The sequence below is a fragment of the Stegodyphus dumicola genome, chromosome 2 (genome assembly GCF_044657685.1).
Source record: "Stegodyphus dumicola isolate Sdum_Otavi_A_Nest chromosome 2, ASM4465768v1".
Lineage (NCBI taxonomy): Eukaryota > Metazoa > Arthropoda > Arachnida > Araneae > Eresidae > Stegodyphus > Stegodyphus dumicola.
This window is the reverse complement of record NC_140769.1, coordinates 228,993,683-229,011,133: the sequence shown is the minus strand read 5'-3', so window position 1 is coordinate 229,011,133 and position 17,451 is coordinate 228,993,683. Positions and strand designations below refer to the sequence as shown.

Sequence of the window (17,451 nt, the reverse complement as noted above, 5' to 3'; positions counted from 1 at the left end):
TAAAAGAAATAAGATGTGAGTCATTTAATGCAATCGAAGAGTGATCACAACCGGAATCCACATTAGTAACATGTATGCAAATTTGCAGGAAAGTCAACTATATTCCATGACCAGAGCAAGATCAGTTTGATGCTTCACTTGCATCTGCGAGAAATAAACTGTCATGGGTCAGTTTCAAATACTCTCATCTGCTAAATGAGATGGAGAAAGCTGGTAGCACCATCTCTTGGATTGGGCTACTACTTAAGTGTTCTCCAGGGTATTCCTCTCCAAATGCTGAAGGTACGAAGAAAGTTATAAATATACTGTGTTGATGTATGTCTTCCCCAAAGGGTGACAAGTGGTGGAGTACTAGGATAAAGCAGGAGGAATCAAAGCTTCTAAGACTGCAGGCTTCAGCCCATCGATTTGTAGGATTGTTTCCTTATCATGCACGAGAACGGTGAAATGTTTACTGCATGGACAAATTTTGAAGAGACCTTTGTTTGGAGGAGTGAACAGAGGTTTTTCTCATTGTTATGGACAAAAATATGAGAGCAAGTTCTCCATGCAGAAAGCACAAACAAGATAGATGTGTTGTGTCATGCATGATTTATGATTTAGAGGCAGCATTTTCATCACTTCTCAGAAAATCTGTAGGAAGGACGATGTTGTGACTCGAGCAGGGGATGGTTGAAAGAACTCAGATGGTAGTTAAAGCATCATACCATAAACAAGTTCATCAGATATACTTTTCAGGTCTTGCTTGAAGGAAGAACTTAGATCAAGAAGCACAAGAATAAGTGATGTAGTCCAGCAAATGTTATTATGATACATGAAGGCTGCCTTTAGGCCACAATGAAAATTCTTCAGGCTATTTGCAGAAGGATTATACAGTGAAGTGCAAATTCGCCATATTCCTAGCATAGATATTAAAGAAACGAGAAGGTGAAACTGTGATCCCTGTATGGATTATAAATGATGGCACATCAAATTGTGCAATCCAACCAGAGGTGAATTATCAAGCCACAGATTCAGCAGAGATGTCTTTTATGAGAAAACCTTTGGGCCATTAAGTAAATCTCTCAGCAGTTTTAAGTTGGTATTTGTAACCTTCAGATGGAGGTAGAAGGCCAGTGATGTCTATATGGATAGGGTCAAATTTTTCAGATGTCATGTAGGTCTTTTGCAAAGGACTGTGCATATGCTGGTTGATTTTGGAATGTTGGCACATGATGAAGGAATGAGTACAAATGGCAGCAACCTTTAACTTGGACAACCAGATTAATCCTTCTTAAATATGCTTCCTGAGTGTGATAGACAGCGGGAAGAGTCAGAAATGTTTTTTTCTCTCTGAAGTCAAGTGTTATGCAATGTTGAAGTTTGTTATTAGAAGTGTCACTCACTGTTTGTAAGCCTACAGTAAGTTGTAATTTTAGTGAACAGTTTGGATCTTCACTGCAACATTTTAACTCATCATCTCTGGCTTGCGTGTGAGCAATAAGAATGATATCCAGTGTTACATTCACATCGATGTTTTGAATGCATGGGAGAGAATCTGTAATAGCATTTTTGGAGCGAGATATATCCTGGATGTCTGTGCTGAAGAGCTATATAATTTAAATACCTAACTTGTGGCAGGGAAAACGAATTTAAGTTTGAAGTGAATGCATAAAAAATGAATATTGACATTCAAGTTTGTGTCTGAAATATGCATAACTGCAAGAATGGTGAGTAACCCTCTATCATACATGCAGGTCATTTCAGACCAGCCAGGTTGAGAGGGAGTCCTTTTCCCTCTGGTATCTGTGCTGTATTTTTGTTCAGCGGGAGAGGGCTTTTATGAGAAAAAGGTTGAAGGCTGGTAATTGTTAGTGTATTGAACATTTGAGATAACTCCGATAGAAATATTGCATCAACCATAATACTTCACTTTTGACTAGGAGAATGACAATTGAGCTTCCAGCATTAACAAAGTCCTGATTTTTCAAAGCTTTATTAAGTTGGTACCCTGTTCGTAGGAACAGGGAATTTATTATTTTTCTTTTAATCTTTTAGGAGGTTGTGCAAGTTTATTTAGTCAGCTTTGCAATTTGCTCTTCAAGGTGCAAGGTAAGTGCTATTGCAACACTATTGATGTTAGGGAGACCAAAGATTTAATAAAAAAAGATCTTAAAGATTTTGTGATAGACAGATGAAAAGAAAAGAATTTGTTGAAGCATTTAATTTTCAAACTGATGATTTTTCTAAACCAAAAATTAAATGCAAAATTTGTATACATTTAAAAAAAATTTAAATGTATATGGAATTAAGGAGTGCTAAAAATGTCGTTAATTTTTTCAACCATGGTTGCAAGTTTTAAGATTTCATTACTTAAGGTAATGAGGATACTCTGTGTGCTTTTCAGGAGACAAAATATCCACAAAGATTTTAATAAGGGTTCTCCAAGAAACTTCCCAGCAACAACTCAATTAGATTTTTTTTTTAGGGTATAGTATCTGCCAGTCAATGGGTGTTGTAAAATGATGTAACATATGTTATTGAGGATATCAGATTCAATTGCAGATAACATGTGGTTGAATTTCATGGATTCAGTTTTATGCTGATCTCAAATTGGACTTCTAGATGGGGGAATCATAAACTGGGCTTTAGTTTCCAAAGTGGAGGAGGCTTGACAGAAACACATGAGACATTAAGGTTGTCTACAATGAATTGTGCTTGTAAATTCCCGTGTAAAAAAAAAAAAAAAAAAAAAAAATCGCAACAGTTAAGTATTTAAATGTGTGTGTGTGTGTGTATATATATATATATATATATATATATGTCATAATAAAAGCAAAGGAAAAAAGACGGAGCAGTGTCGATGCGTGATCAGACCCATATTGAAGAAGAATTTTGATTGCGTAGTATTTAAAGAACTTGGCAGTCGAGGCAGTTTTAATTCCATTTTTATTTCCAATTGATATTTGTGGCCACAATCACTTGGCACTCTAGTCGTGCCTTTCCACAGAAGATTTACATTTTTGATATTGTTGGGATAGAAAGAAGCCAGCGAAATTACATCTTAGCAGAGTAGAGGGCAAAAGCTGAAGTGCTTAGTTATGAAAGATGGAAGCACGCGAAGAGAAAAGTTTTGGTTTACAATTCGGTGATTGGTTGTCAAGAGGCATCTGGTATTAACGGTTACATAAGATCGCATGATTAATTTGAATGACGCAATGCAGATAAGTTATTACGATTTTAGAATAGAGAGGAAGAATTTATGTTTATAGTTATATTATAATTCTGATTCATACAATTTTATCTTACATACTATATATATATTCATAAACTAACAGTATCAAACACAAGAAAACACACTTTTGCAGTACAAGATATAATGAATCAAAATCAAATATGAAATAAGTAAATATGCAATAATAAGTTACTGATAAATTCATGTAATGCAGTACTAGTGAAACTGAAATAACTCAAGTTAATGCAGACATTTGAAAAGTTACAGATATTATATGAATAAAGTGCAAAAATGATTTATAACATGTGCAAAGTAAAATTTTAAGGTAAATATACAATATTGGTGATACAATAATATATAGAACATTGGAGGAAAAAATATCTGCATGTATGCATTCTAGAGGTAAGCTTTAATTTAGAACGATAATAACTAAAATTTAATGCACCTTACTTCTGAATTGTATGAGATTTCAGCAGGGTATGGTCACAGAATTCAGATGGCCATTTTAGTATTTTAGCATAGTAGAGAGATTGTAGGCTCACCATTCTTTGTATGTAGAGATATAGATACATAGACTTGCATGCAAAGATAAGGATGACATACTTGTTTATAACATCCACTACTTTATTTAAATTACATAATACATTAATTTAGGACATATACACATATAACAAATATATATATATATATATTTATAACAAAAATAAACAACACATGTTACTTGCTTGACAATGTTGAAGAGTAATCACAGATGGGAATCCACATTAGTAATACATATGCTAGTTTGTAGGAATGTCAACTGGTATTGTGTGACCAAAGCAAGGTTTGTTCAGTGCTTATGGCTGTGGTGCTCAATCTTAAATTCTATCTTTACTATACAGGTTGGAGAAAGCTGGTAGTGTCATCTCTTGTATCTGGCTGCTTAAGAGTTCTGCCCAGATTCAAAGAAATATCATATTTTAAAGACGCCCTTGAATGGGAAAATGAAGTACTTATTATGTGAATTTAGCAATTTAACTTTTTTTTTCTTTCACATTTTACTAAAAATTAAAAAGCTTATTTAAAATGTTTATGCTTTTGAAAGTTATACTCATTATTTCAAAATCTGCTGTTTAATTTAAACTTAATGTAAATTTTCTCCTCTTGTTCTAGTACAGAATTTATGAAGTGAAGCAATATGTAGCCCTTCAGAATATTGGCATTATTATTTAATAGATAATACATCTTTAAATACTTTATAATAGCTTAAAGAAATTGAAGTAACTTTGTAAAGCTTAAAGAATAAATTATTGTAGCCTTTTGTTAGAAGGAGTAAAAGCTTTAGAATGTGAAGAGGGAGGGATCGTATATTAAAGTAATTACTAATGTGATTCAATAAACTTGAAAGTATATAAAAAATTAGAAAACTAAAATCATTAAAAATAGGAATATTCAATTTATCTTTGCAGTTTTGGAACAAAATAAATTTTTAAGATTGCACCCAATTATTATTATTGTTGGCAATTCTGATGAACCACAATAAAGTGCACTATAGAATAGCTTTATATCAATTTCTTTTATTATTGTTGTTGCAAATTATAGGAATACAATTTTAAAATTATCTTAAAGCTTAAAATATATATATATATATGTTTTACTTTATGGTAATTTAGGTTACAGCTACTCATTAAATGCAAAATATGTGCTATTAGAATAATCATTAGAAATAAGTTTAAAAATTTTTTTAATTCAAAATGTAGAAAAACTTATTCATTTAATTGACATCAGGCTAGAAATTCTTTCACAGTATGCTGATGTTGCAAGAACTGATAATACATAGAAAACTGTATTAAAAATATTCATACTTTTATCATCAGATTTGTTTAAAAGTGAGTCATTTGGTGTGTGGTGTTTTGGATCTTGTAAATGTTTATAACTTTAAATAGTGTCGAAGTTTTTTGAATTAATGTTACTTCAACAATCTGCTTTTTTTTTAGCTTTACATATTTCAGATTTGTTCTAAGTGAATTATTTAACAGACTTAGAATTGACAATTTGAAAACTGTAGAATTTTCATTGAAATATTCTTTAAAATAAGTAATTGCTAAAAGAAATATCATTATCTTTTTAAATTCTGCATTATCTAAGTTTTTCATATGTTAATGAATAAAAAAAAAAAAAAAACTCATCATCTCAAGTTTTAAGCTTATTATTATTATTATTATTATTATTTAAGTTAATCAAAGCATTGAAATCATATTTACTAGTAGTTTCATTCTTCTATAGTTCTTCAACAGCTGAGCTGAATATTAACATTAAATGTTGTGAAAATAGTAAATATATTTCAGTAATCAAAGTAATTTCTATAAGATTTTCATCAATTAAAAGCAGTTTGAGTAATTGCTTAGAGCAATTAGTTGATGTGCCTAAGAAAAAAGAACGTAGGCTTTCCATAAAATTAAAATTCCTTCAATGCATTGTTTCAAAGCAAATCATCTAGTAGACACATATGTGTGATCACAGTAGTATCACACGTGTGAGCATTTCAGAAAATTCTGTTTCTACAAATATGTGAAATGCCTTAAGTGTTTCATGTCTCTTTGCTGACATTAAGAAATGGCCATAGATTTTTAGGGCAATACTTTTTACATTTCCACTTTCAAGTTCCCATAGCACTTTTTGCTATATTGTGTACATTGGGAACATTACAATTAGCCTTATAATAACACCTTCATTTAATGCAAGAATGTTAGTATATATGGAATGTTTTATTTCAAAGTTACAGTTTGCATTATTAGCACTTTATCTGTTCAAATTGTGATTTATTCATAGTATTTTTCGAATATTGGAACATTCCATCTATGTTTTCATTTACATTCTCAAAACAGTCAATAATATAATTCCCTGTATCGAATTCCATATTAAAACATTGAACACTTACGCTGGGAATATTTTTATTTTATTATTATTTTTAATTCAAAGCATGAATTTGAAGATAAAAATATAGCAGTATATCATGATTTATCAATTTGCAGAAACTCTTAACATCTTACTAGGCAACAGCAACATTTGTAACAGTTGCTTTACATTTTGTTCAACCGCAAGATACTTTTGCAGCTATTTTGTAATTGTAGTAAGTTTTCTAATTTAATTTCAAACTGCAATCAAATGAGTGACAGGAATAATTGTGTTTCTACAGGATAAATTTGAACTATTTCTAAAGTAACTGTTATATCTTCCTTTCATAATTTGCTTTTACAATAAATTTATCAATTAAAGAACTGAATCATAATGCATCGCTTTTATTTTTACGACAGTCTGATTGTTCGTGTTACTTTATTGCTAAAACGCTTATATATCCAATTCTAAAAACACTTTAGTAAATATTACATTTTTCATCTTGTGGATTAATAGTTACTGCTTAACATTCACAATCTTTTCTCTAATATTTGCAATACAAATGTAATTGCGTGGCCTTGTTTTTCCTTGTTGATTGCATAATTTATTAATGGGGATAACAGCACTTAAATGAAATGAGATAAACACAAAAAACATGTGTATAATGATTTAACAAAAACAGATCATATCTAAAGGGTGAATATTATATATAGCCAGGCACATTAAATACTTTAAAATGAACAAAATGAATGCACATGAGGTGCATTCTTCATGGATGCTGAGAGAGAAGATGAAGTGACTGTTAAATAGTGCTGCCAGCTGCAAGGTACTTGGGGCTGATTTGCCCTTTACCCAATCACAGCACTTTCTGGCATTTGCTGATCATAATGTCTGGTGGCAGAGAAATTGAAGCTAGTGAAAAATATGGCAGTATTTCATGGCCTACTATGCCAAGAGAATTATGTCATCGAGCAAAGATCACAGCCTGTGTCCCTCAGCAGATCTGTTGTACTCTGCAAAAAGTTATTGAGAATTCACCACACCCTTGTGTCACATGTTAAGTTAGAATACCAAGTATTATCATTTAGCTACAAGAGATTGTTCTTAATTTTGAAATAAAGGGCGTCTGGCATTTTTCCTAAATTCAAGTAAGAATAAGGGCAGAAGCTAATTCAAGAAAAGGGGGGGCTGACTGACAACCCTAATTATTATAAATGTCAGAAATATAAATAATGTTGCAATTATAACTTTTTATTTAAATTTGCTGGTACATACAAGATTCTTTTAACATTTCAGGCAAGCCCATATCTGTTGGATGGGGATCAAAAGAAACCCAGTTTCATGGCTCAGAAGGAAAGGAAGCTGCTCGTCCAAAACAAATAGTATGTAAAATATTCTTATGCCATTCATAATACTTGTAACCCAAAAGTGTTTATTAAAGGTTTAAATTTAAAAGAAAAAAGTCTCGGGGAGACCGCATGTCTTCCTTGTATGGCTTATTAAATTATATACAATTTTTTTGCTGCACTTCATTTAAATTTATTTCTTCAAATTATTCTAAATTAAATAACTGATCCCTCAAGGCAAGTTGAAATTGACGTAAAAAACTGCAAATTTTGAAATTACATACCCTGATCAATTTTTATCCTATGTAAGTCAAATTTCTTCTACTTTTTTTTCATAGCAACTGTAAAATGAGAGACCACTGAAATGGGTTAAAAAGTTCGATTTCTTTTTGTTGTTTGTTTGTTAAAGTTAATTTTTTTTTAAAATTTGACGTTGCCGAAACATGAATATCTTTGTCATTTAAAACACTTCTGTAATTGGAAGTAATGACTGTGACCAACAATTGCAAAAATAAAGGCTGGGTAAGGGTTATGCATTTAGTACTACTGATTGCAATAAAAAGGGCCGGTGCATAAGTAGATGTTATAGCTGTTGCATATGTAAAATTTCAACATTCCACAGCTAATTGTTTTTGAGTTATGCGATATACATACATAATTACTTACATATATACAGACGTCACAAAGCTATCCTTTTTGAATCCATTTTAAAGATTCAAAGATTTTCTACTACTTTCCCCTTATCACTAAACCACTCAAGAAGTTTTTTAGATTGGCATGTATTTTAAATGTCCCGATGGCTGCAAAGATACCATTCACTTAGAAATATTCAAATCTTTTCAAGAATACAATCTGCCCTAATTTGATATGGCAGCCAACATTGCTAACCATTGTACTGATCGAGAACATGTAATTAACACTAGAACTACCAATGATTAACATTCCTTCAAGGTAGAAAGTCCATTTTGAGATATCAGTAATTATAATTTTAAACCAACCAGCCGTTGACTGTGGAAAGTTAGGAAATTTATGGAAATAAATAATCGTAAATTTTTGCATAATTTTCATATTTATAAAGTAAAATTCTCCGAAAAGAAAAGTTATGGTATCTTATACTAAATTAATTTCTTTAGGTATGCATTAAAAATGAAAGGATTTGCATAATCTTTAGGTATGCATTAAAAATGAAAGGATTTGCATAAATATAACAAGTTAACTTAAAAAGTGTTTTACGTGTAACTTTTATAGCATATAATAAATTATTGCTTCTGAATTCATACTTAGTCTTAACTATACAATATTATTTCTCAAACAATCTGATAAATAAGTGAAGATAGTATGCAAAATTTAAACCTCCATTTATGGAATTGCATCTCCTTCAAAATTTGATTTCGGTTTAAAAAAATTATAAATTCAGAATAAACTGTATTAACGTCTGGTTATCTGAAGTCATATTAGTGTTATATGTTTTGTAAAAATTTATTTACTATGGATTATTTTTTGAAGGAAGCAAAATCACCATTGCCATATGATGATCATCGACCAAGAATTAGTTGGAGAGAAGATGGAGAATATTATGTCACTTCAAATGTTGATAATGCTCGAGGTACTTGTCTGCATAAGTATTTTGCATTACATCTAAAATGATTTTAATATTGTTTCTTGATATACCAAACAAATTATATGATAGATAACAAATTATCTGATTAGTCAGAGTAGTTAGAAAAAAATATTTTCTACCTGACCTTTATCATTTTCTTGTTACTATGAAAATGTCAAATTGTTATGCTAAAAATGTATCTGTTTGGGTCGTTTTTGATGTAAAAACTGTTAGTGCAGAAACAAGCTGTAGTTTTTTTTCTTTAATTGCAGTTGTTTCCTATTTAAAAAAGAAAGTTTTAAAGTGTTAAAATTTTTGTGTAATAACTGTGTTGGTTACTATTGCGACTTTCATGATCCAAACATTTCTTTTTAGGATGCAGACTTCTGCGAATATGGAATCGCAATGGAATTTTGCAATACACTGGGGAAGTTAAAAATGGATTGGAGGAACCTTTATGTTGGAAGTAATATTTTCCTTGTTTGAATTGCAATATAAAATACTCTATGTATTAATTAAAATTTTATGAAATTGGGAGATTCTCAATTTTTTAGTTAAATAAAGATGAGTGGTATCATTCAAAGAGCAAAACATTCTGTTCATTTAATTACTTAGATTACGTTCATTATGTAATTTTGGAAACTTGCAAAATTAATCCATAAAATAAAACGAATGGATATTAACTTTAGATGCGTAAATCTATCATAAATCATTTATCAAAAATTTATGTGAGTTGCTGGATTAGTTTGTGTCTCAGACATCAGTAGGGGCTGGTGATCAGTTTGAATCCTGTATGTAGGTTTTGAATCTGATGGAAAAAAATAGATCTAGAAAGTTTGGCTATTAATGATATATTTGTAAAAAGATATCTTTTTGATAATGTGAGAAGTTATTTTTTTATAAATCTCATCTCAGTAAAATGATTTTTGAGATGGACTTTATTGTAACCTTTATTCTCAAAAGCTCAAAAAATAAAAAGCCTTTATTCGATGTGCAGGAATGATATGATATATTCTTCATTAAATAAATAAAAAAATAATAGAGGATGAAAAGGAAAAATAAATAAAAATAAGAGGTTAATAATACCTTTTTTATTTCGTTTTTTGTTGTAGACCATTATTTATTTATTTTCTTCATTTGATAATACATGCTTTTGTAATTTGAAGTGATATCACAATTTAATATGTCTGCATATTCTGAAATAAAGTTATCATTTTATGACTTTGGTTTTAAAAGATTATAAATTGCACTGATTTTCCTAGGCCTTCAGGAAGTTGTATTGCATGTAGCCAGCAAGATGAAAATAGGCATAAGATAATATTTTTTGAGAAGAATGGGCTTCAGCATGGGCAATTTATTTTGCCTTTTAAAATAAATACATTTAAAGTAAGTTGTACATTAATTTGCAAGGATTTAACATTGCATAATGTTGATAACTTTGTTTTTTGGTTACAGAGCAAATCTATCTGTAACCAAAAAAAATTTACACAGCTAAAAATATTATCTCACATTCTAATGATACTTAGCCAGACATGTTAAACAGTAGAAAATTCTTAATGAGTGGAGGTTTAAAAGCGCAAAAGAAACAAAGCACATACAAAACTAATATACATTGCTTGAATGCTTCAATTCAAGCTACTTATTGTCATGGTGTCAGTTCGAGTGCTTATTGTGGTAATGTTTTCTGCTTTAGCAAATAAGAAAGCCCTGATGACCCATCTGATGATACTCCAGCTCATCGTGCTCAGTAAATATCACATCATTGTCATCAAGGAAGCTGATTGAGGTTTTGAGTGATGACACAATAAAGTAATATTATCTCTTTGTTCCAGTGGGCCATTTAAGGACATCATGAGTAGTATAGCCAATTTTCTTGTATTTTGCAAGAATTCCTTGTTAATAAATAATAAAAACATGTTTATACTTTAAGAATAACAAAATCAAAATTTTTGAATGTAAAACTGTTATACTTTTTAAAGATATTAATAATTCATTAAATTTAAAAAACAGGTTGAAATTCATAAATAAAAATTTTATGTCCACCAACCAAACTACTTTCAAAGTAACTTTTACAATTTAAAACAATAGAAAAGATAAATAAATATACTGCTTACAGAACCCACCAATAATAAGGATTTCCCTTATTGCAGTAATTCTGCCATTATGTTTTGCACATGCGCAGAGGGATTAATAATGCTACGAAAAGTGCTAGAATTGAAAGTTTGGATTCATTGAAAGAAAATTCCTCTGTTCTTTATCCTGATTTTTTTAAACTATGGTTTTAATTTGTAATACAGAAAAGTCTTTATAAGCACTGTTTTTCAAGAATCTATATCTGTTTGCAGCTGTTATAATTCACTCGTTCATTGTGTGGATTCTGAAAAAAAATTGTGAAAAACTAAATTCATAACAGATGCCACAGAAATTTAAAATTCATAGATCACATAGATTCAGAATTACTATTAAAAGATGGAAATATGCACCCAAATATAGGGATTTATCCAAAGCAAAAAAATTTACTCAGATTTGTGAACCTTGCTTTTTATAAGAAGAGAGAGCTGATGCTAGAGAGTCAGAGTGCTGACACGGGTGCAGAAAATCCTAGATAAAATAAATATTGTTTTTTCAAACAAAATTTATTAGTGTGCCTTTATGTGATAGCTATACGAGGCAACATATATCCTAATAATTATCTCTTGATAATCGCAGCATCTGCACTGATCCATCAATGTTGGGAAAGCATATCGTCGGCAAGTAGGTACATATTTTCAGCACCTGCACTAGGAGTCATGATCATTGAGCATGATGAGCTCTAAAGTTATTTATTGGAAACTTAATTGGTTATAGTTAATAACATTGTGTATCAAAATTACATGTCTGAAAAGCAGTGACAGCATCTAAATTAGTGTTTTGGTTAATAAATAACATGTTAAATGTTTGGAGTTTTTGTTAAGAAACTTAATTTATGATGCTACATTTATAGTGTATCATAGTTTCCTATTAATTTCTTTATAAATGATAAACTACTTTTTCACCTTGATGCAGGTGATTTGTTTTTGTAAGCTGTAGACCAATCTATATTTATTAACCTTGTTTCTTAGCATTAACTAGAATTTTTTCCCTGTTTAAGAAGTTTACTATATTTTTATGTTCTGAGAAGTCTTCAAACTAGAAAAGCCTAATTGTCGCACTGACTGCTACAACCTAATTGATAAAGACATAAATTGCAGAAAAGGTTCATGAAGGCTGTCTTCAAATCTAGACATATTTTTATTAACACCAGAAAGGATTTTAGAGACATTTCAGATAAACTCCTATTAACTTTTACCGCACAATAAAATGCTTTGGGCTGCTTCAATAAATTATCAAAAGTGTATTTATAGTATCTCTGACATAGCCAATATGTCTTTTGCCTTGTGACAAAAGCCATTGTTTATTACTGTATTGCATCTAATGTCTTCAACTAATAACAAAAAAGAGAGGACAAACATTAACAAAAAACAACATTATCAAATTATTCTTTGATAATGTTTGGTTAGAAATTCTTGATAATTTCTTAACTGTGTGAGTTTCATTAAGTGTTGTAAGATTAGGATCAGCTGTGGATAGCTTACTAAAAGTGTAGCTAATCTCCCTTAATTGAATAATGATCTCAACTCTATCTTAATTTCAAGATAAGAAATGAACACATGAAGGCAGTGGCAGACTTATTATGACAACCACTTACATTTTACAAACAGGCAAATAAAGTGTAAAATATTTTCTTAGTTTACTTTCAATGACATGTCCATTCATATTTATTGCTTTTATTGTTGTATTTGCACATTTTTATAATTTCGTGTTGTTAAGTATTTTGCTGATACATTACTATTGTCATTATTTTTGTGTTTATACATTTGAGTAATTGTTTAACTGGCTGTGGGGAGGGAAGCTTGCATTATTACATACTTTCATTTAGCTTAAATAAACAAATTTAAATCTATCTATCTATGTATACCTGTCTCTCTTTCTCTATGTATCAGTTGAGTTTATTGAGCTGTACAAATAATTAATCTGATTTGTAAATGATCAAAAAGTTGCTAAGATCAGGATTTGCTGTTGGACAAAAGCCAACATGAGATGTTAAATGATTAACATGATTCCATATAAACTTTCAACTTTACAATTAACCATGAGCATATGCTAACTATTTATGACGGCAAATGGATGGTTGTCAGTTAATTGCATTCTCATAGTTTAGCCTATGCAATTGATAATCATTCTCTTTTCTTAGGATAGCCAGTATGTATTATTTTAATGCATTACTTTCATTGTATATCATCAGGGCTGTGTTCTTTCATTAGACTTCTTTACGACTTTACCAACTACAGGGGCAATTTCCTTCATTTATTGGACTGCAAGCTGCCATATACTTGAAAGAGTCTAAGTGTGCATAATTAAAAAAAAGTAACATCAGGGCTGTCCAATCAGGATAGTGATAAGTGACGCTGACTGATGTAAGGCCTGATTTTGAATCCTAGAGAAAGCATGGATGTTTGTAAACATATGATGTCTGTGCAACAAAGGGGCATGGACCTTTGCACCACCCTTAGGTAAGAGTTTGGTAAAGCTCGATGATTTGAAGCTCGGTTAAGCTCGAGCTTGATTGTTTTTTCGGGCATTTGAAGTTGACATACTTACATTATCAAAAGGCTTATAATGGACTTATAATACAAAAAAATATTTTTTAGAAATTTAAAAGAAACTTTTTCTTTACTTATACATTTATTTATGCATTTATATTAATGAAAAAATATTTTAAAAACACCAGTGCATGTAGTGATTTATCTGATAGCTTCAACCTAATTTTGGCCTAAAAATTGTTGGCCACGGAAAACGCCCTCTCAGATTCAATCGACGTTGGTTTTATACTGTAAATATAGCTTCAAGTAAACACTTTAAATTTACAGTCAATTCACCATTACTTTTTGACAGAGTAAATTCTTGACTTAATTTTTTAAAGCGGTCACCTTCCGGTAGTTTGCTGGTTGGAGCTTCTAATAGTACTCTAAGTTGTTCTTCAAGAGAAGCACCGACTTTAGTAGTTGTTTCTGCTTTATTGCTTGATTTTTACTGTCATAAATATCACTGTATTTCAAATTTATTATAAGGGCCAAGCAAATTAAAAAGATGAAAAGAATGTGCAGTTTAGTGTGAAGATTTGACTAGCAATAACTATTCTATAGTTTTTCATTCCAGTAGTATTAAAGTGATGTTCATATTCTGAGCCTGTATATTCATGCTGTTTTGTTAAAAGTTTAATCAATATTTAAATATTAATTCTGAATTCTCATTATATTTAGGTAACTTGTTTATTATGGAATCAAGATTCTACCATTTTATTAGTTGTAGCTCAAGAATTAGTTGAATCCCCATCTTGTTCTAAAGGTACTATGCTTTGAATGTAATATACATAGTAAAAGTTTTTGAAATTACGGTTAATATTCTGATTTTAAGCTTAATGCTTCTGTTTGAAATATCTCTTAACTCTCTAACTAGATGAAATTATATTTCTCTAAATGTTATTCATGTAATGTCTGAATTTGCAAAATATCTTATATAAATCTGAATATATGAAGATATATTACATGATTTTATTAAAGAAAAAATAAAATTTAATATCCCTAAAGACTTTTCCTCCCCCTCTGGAGATTTCTTTTCCTGCTTTTTTCAGGGATGGATGCAATAATAACACATGTTTTGAAACTAAATTATTAGTATTTCAAAAGTGTATTTTAATTAAAATATGAAACAAATTAGCCGAAGTCTTCAAATATTATATACCTGGTTTAATTTGTTATTTGGGTCTTTTTTCCTTTCAACCTTAAGAGTTGGACTGGAATTTTTTTTTCTTTTAAAGTTTATTTATATAAATAGATATATTCATTAATGTTATTTATAAAAACATATTTATATAAAATGTGAGAAAATTATTAAATTTTGAATATGCTTGAAATTTTTTTTTGATTGAAATGTATTTCCTTCTCTCTTTTTAGTTATGCTTTATACATGTAGCAATTATCACTGGTACTTAAAACAGAGCTTTGAACTTAAGCCAGATTTAGCTGTGAAGTGGGATGTAAGTAAACCACGAAAACTGCACTGTTATAATAAGAAATCTGGGGATTTTTATACTTTAGAATGGGCATGGACAATTTTTCAAAATCCATATCTGAATGGATGTGATGATGCTATTATTGGCTCGATTCATAATGGTAAAACTGTTCTAGAGTATTTATGTTTTGCAAATTTGTATTTATTTGAGCCTTTATTTAGTTCTAGATATTTATATTTGCAAAAATTTTATAACGTGTAACGAAGTATTTTTAAAAGACACAAAACTAAAGTTTTATGATTAAAAGAATTTTTTTTTAATATGCAGTTTCTAAATTAAAAAAAAAATAATACTGAAAGAATGCATTAAGAAGAATAAAGAAAAAAAAAGTAAAAGCAACAAAAATAGAAATACAGCTGAGGTTCTAGTTTTTATTAAAGTTGATGCAATGTGTTTTAACATTTCAAGCTTTTTTTCTTTCCCCATAAAATTTTTGCATAGGTGAAATATTGTACATTAAAATTTTAGTTGAAAGAATGAATAAATTCTATATAGCATGGATTTTGTCCAACAGCTGTAATGAAATTCAGCTCATCCACTATTTGTCTTTAGAATGTATAACTTCCCCCTTTTTGTCCTTAGTTGTTAATTTTGCAATTAACTTAAGATTTTAAACTAGCTGTAAGCTTAAATTCACTACTTGTAAGTTACTTTAAATTCACTACTTGTAAGTACTTTAAATTCACTACTTGTAAATTTACTACTTAAATTCACTACTTCTTAACTTAATGACTATATCAAAGCATATGTGAGATATCAAAGCATATACCCATGGGAGAATGATGAACTTGTAATGCTATTGAATAAGAACTGAAATTTTATTTTTATTACAGTTGTTAGTGTAGCTTAAAATAATATACAATGCAAAATACTGAAGATTTACGGGGAATAAATACAATAGCTGGACTGAAGTTGTTTACAGTTGGCAAATTGAAATATAAAATCAACAAGACACCTGAAAATGTCTCATTACTCTGATTTGAACTTCATTTTACTCCCACGTATTCAAGAACACCTTTTTTCTTTATTTTTTTTTTTAAATTTTCAAACACAGACTGATTAGTAGAAAATAGTAAATTTTTGCAAATATCTGTATTTATTTATAATTTGGTATTTTTGTAGTGTCATGTATTGCTTTTCATATAGAGCATTTAGTATGATGATTTTATTTATTGTTTATATTGCTTAATCTTGAATTTGTGGCCATGTATTGTATTTATCTTTTTTATGTATTACTTGGTACAGCTTTTAACTCTATCTCAAACAACAGTAAAATTATAAAGAAATCTCAAGTTAACTCTAGAGATATACGTAAGCTTGTACTGGATCTCACTGGAAATTTTTATTGCAAAGTTAGCGACATTCTGAAAGCTTTTAGAAAATACAGTGGCAATATATATATATGTTGCAGAAATGCTTAATGTCCTTATTAAGGGAATTTATAAAGAACAGTCTACATTTGAGCCTTAGTTCAGTATCATGCAACTGTTTTGATGTTGAGCTTCTTGCTCAGTGATTATTTCCTTTGACTTTCTATGGGTGATTTTTAGTGATCTGCAATATAATTTACATGTTTAAAAAAAGATTTCTGCATATCTTTGGGTATTCCTTTTTGCTGTTTATCTTCTGTGTAAGAATTGCTATTCATTTCAAGCTAGAGTAAAATTGTTACGTCTTCCTGTTCATCTGATCTAAATCCTGAAAAAAAAAAAAAAAAAAAAAAAAAAAAAAAAAAAAAAAAAAAAAATCAAATTTCTATTAACCTACAGCATACAGCAGAAAAATATTTTGTAAAAGAAAATGGAAAATATTTTTTTACAAATGTTTTGTGTGGCTGTCATCAGTGAGACAAGCATTGCCAATAAAAAGACCAAATTCTTCCCATTAGCTTCAGGTTACTCTTATATCTATGACTGTGACAATGAGTTCTGAGATTATGTAAATTTGTTGTATAATTTAGCAAAAACACATCATCTTTAATGTATTTCCAAAAGAAAAACTGGATTGATATAAGACTCAGTGTGCTAAGGATCAGCTGTCGAACAATAAATCATCTTGAATACTCTCACCGATTGAGTACTTCTGAAAAAAGCACTTTGAAGGTCTCTTATTTTTCATTTGATGTATGCCAAATTAATAAACATCTCATAAATATGGAGTTATATGCATCTAAAATTGGTTATTCACATATTGTGAATTATTTAATACATTAATAATTAAATAATTCACAATATGCGTATGCATGTCTGTTTTCCTTCAA

General features: G+C 29.7%; 1 protein-coding gene across 1 annotated transcript in view; it reads left to right on the top strand.

Annotated features, from left to right (window-relative positions):
- The window catches only part of Elp1 (elongator complex protein 1), a 116,947-nt gene that overhangs the window by 34,640 nt on the left and 64,856 nt on the right, over nucleotides 1-17,451 (top strand). The window contains exons 6-11 of the mRNA XM_035351903.1: nucleotides 7,388-7,473; nucleotides 8,944-9,043; nucleotides 9,413-9,503; nucleotides 10,300-10,423; nucleotides 14,380-14,464; nucleotides 15,073-15,291. Coding sequence (XP_035207794.1) covers nucleotides 7,388-7,473; nucleotides 8,944-9,043; nucleotides 9,413-9,503; nucleotides 10,300-10,423; nucleotides 14,380-14,464; nucleotides 15,073-15,291 — 705 coding nt within the window. The remainder of the gene's footprint in view (nucleotides 1-7,387; nucleotides 7,474-8,943; nucleotides 9,044-9,412; nucleotides 9,504-10,299; nucleotides 10,424-14,379; nucleotides 14,465-15,072; nucleotides 15,292-17,451) is intronic.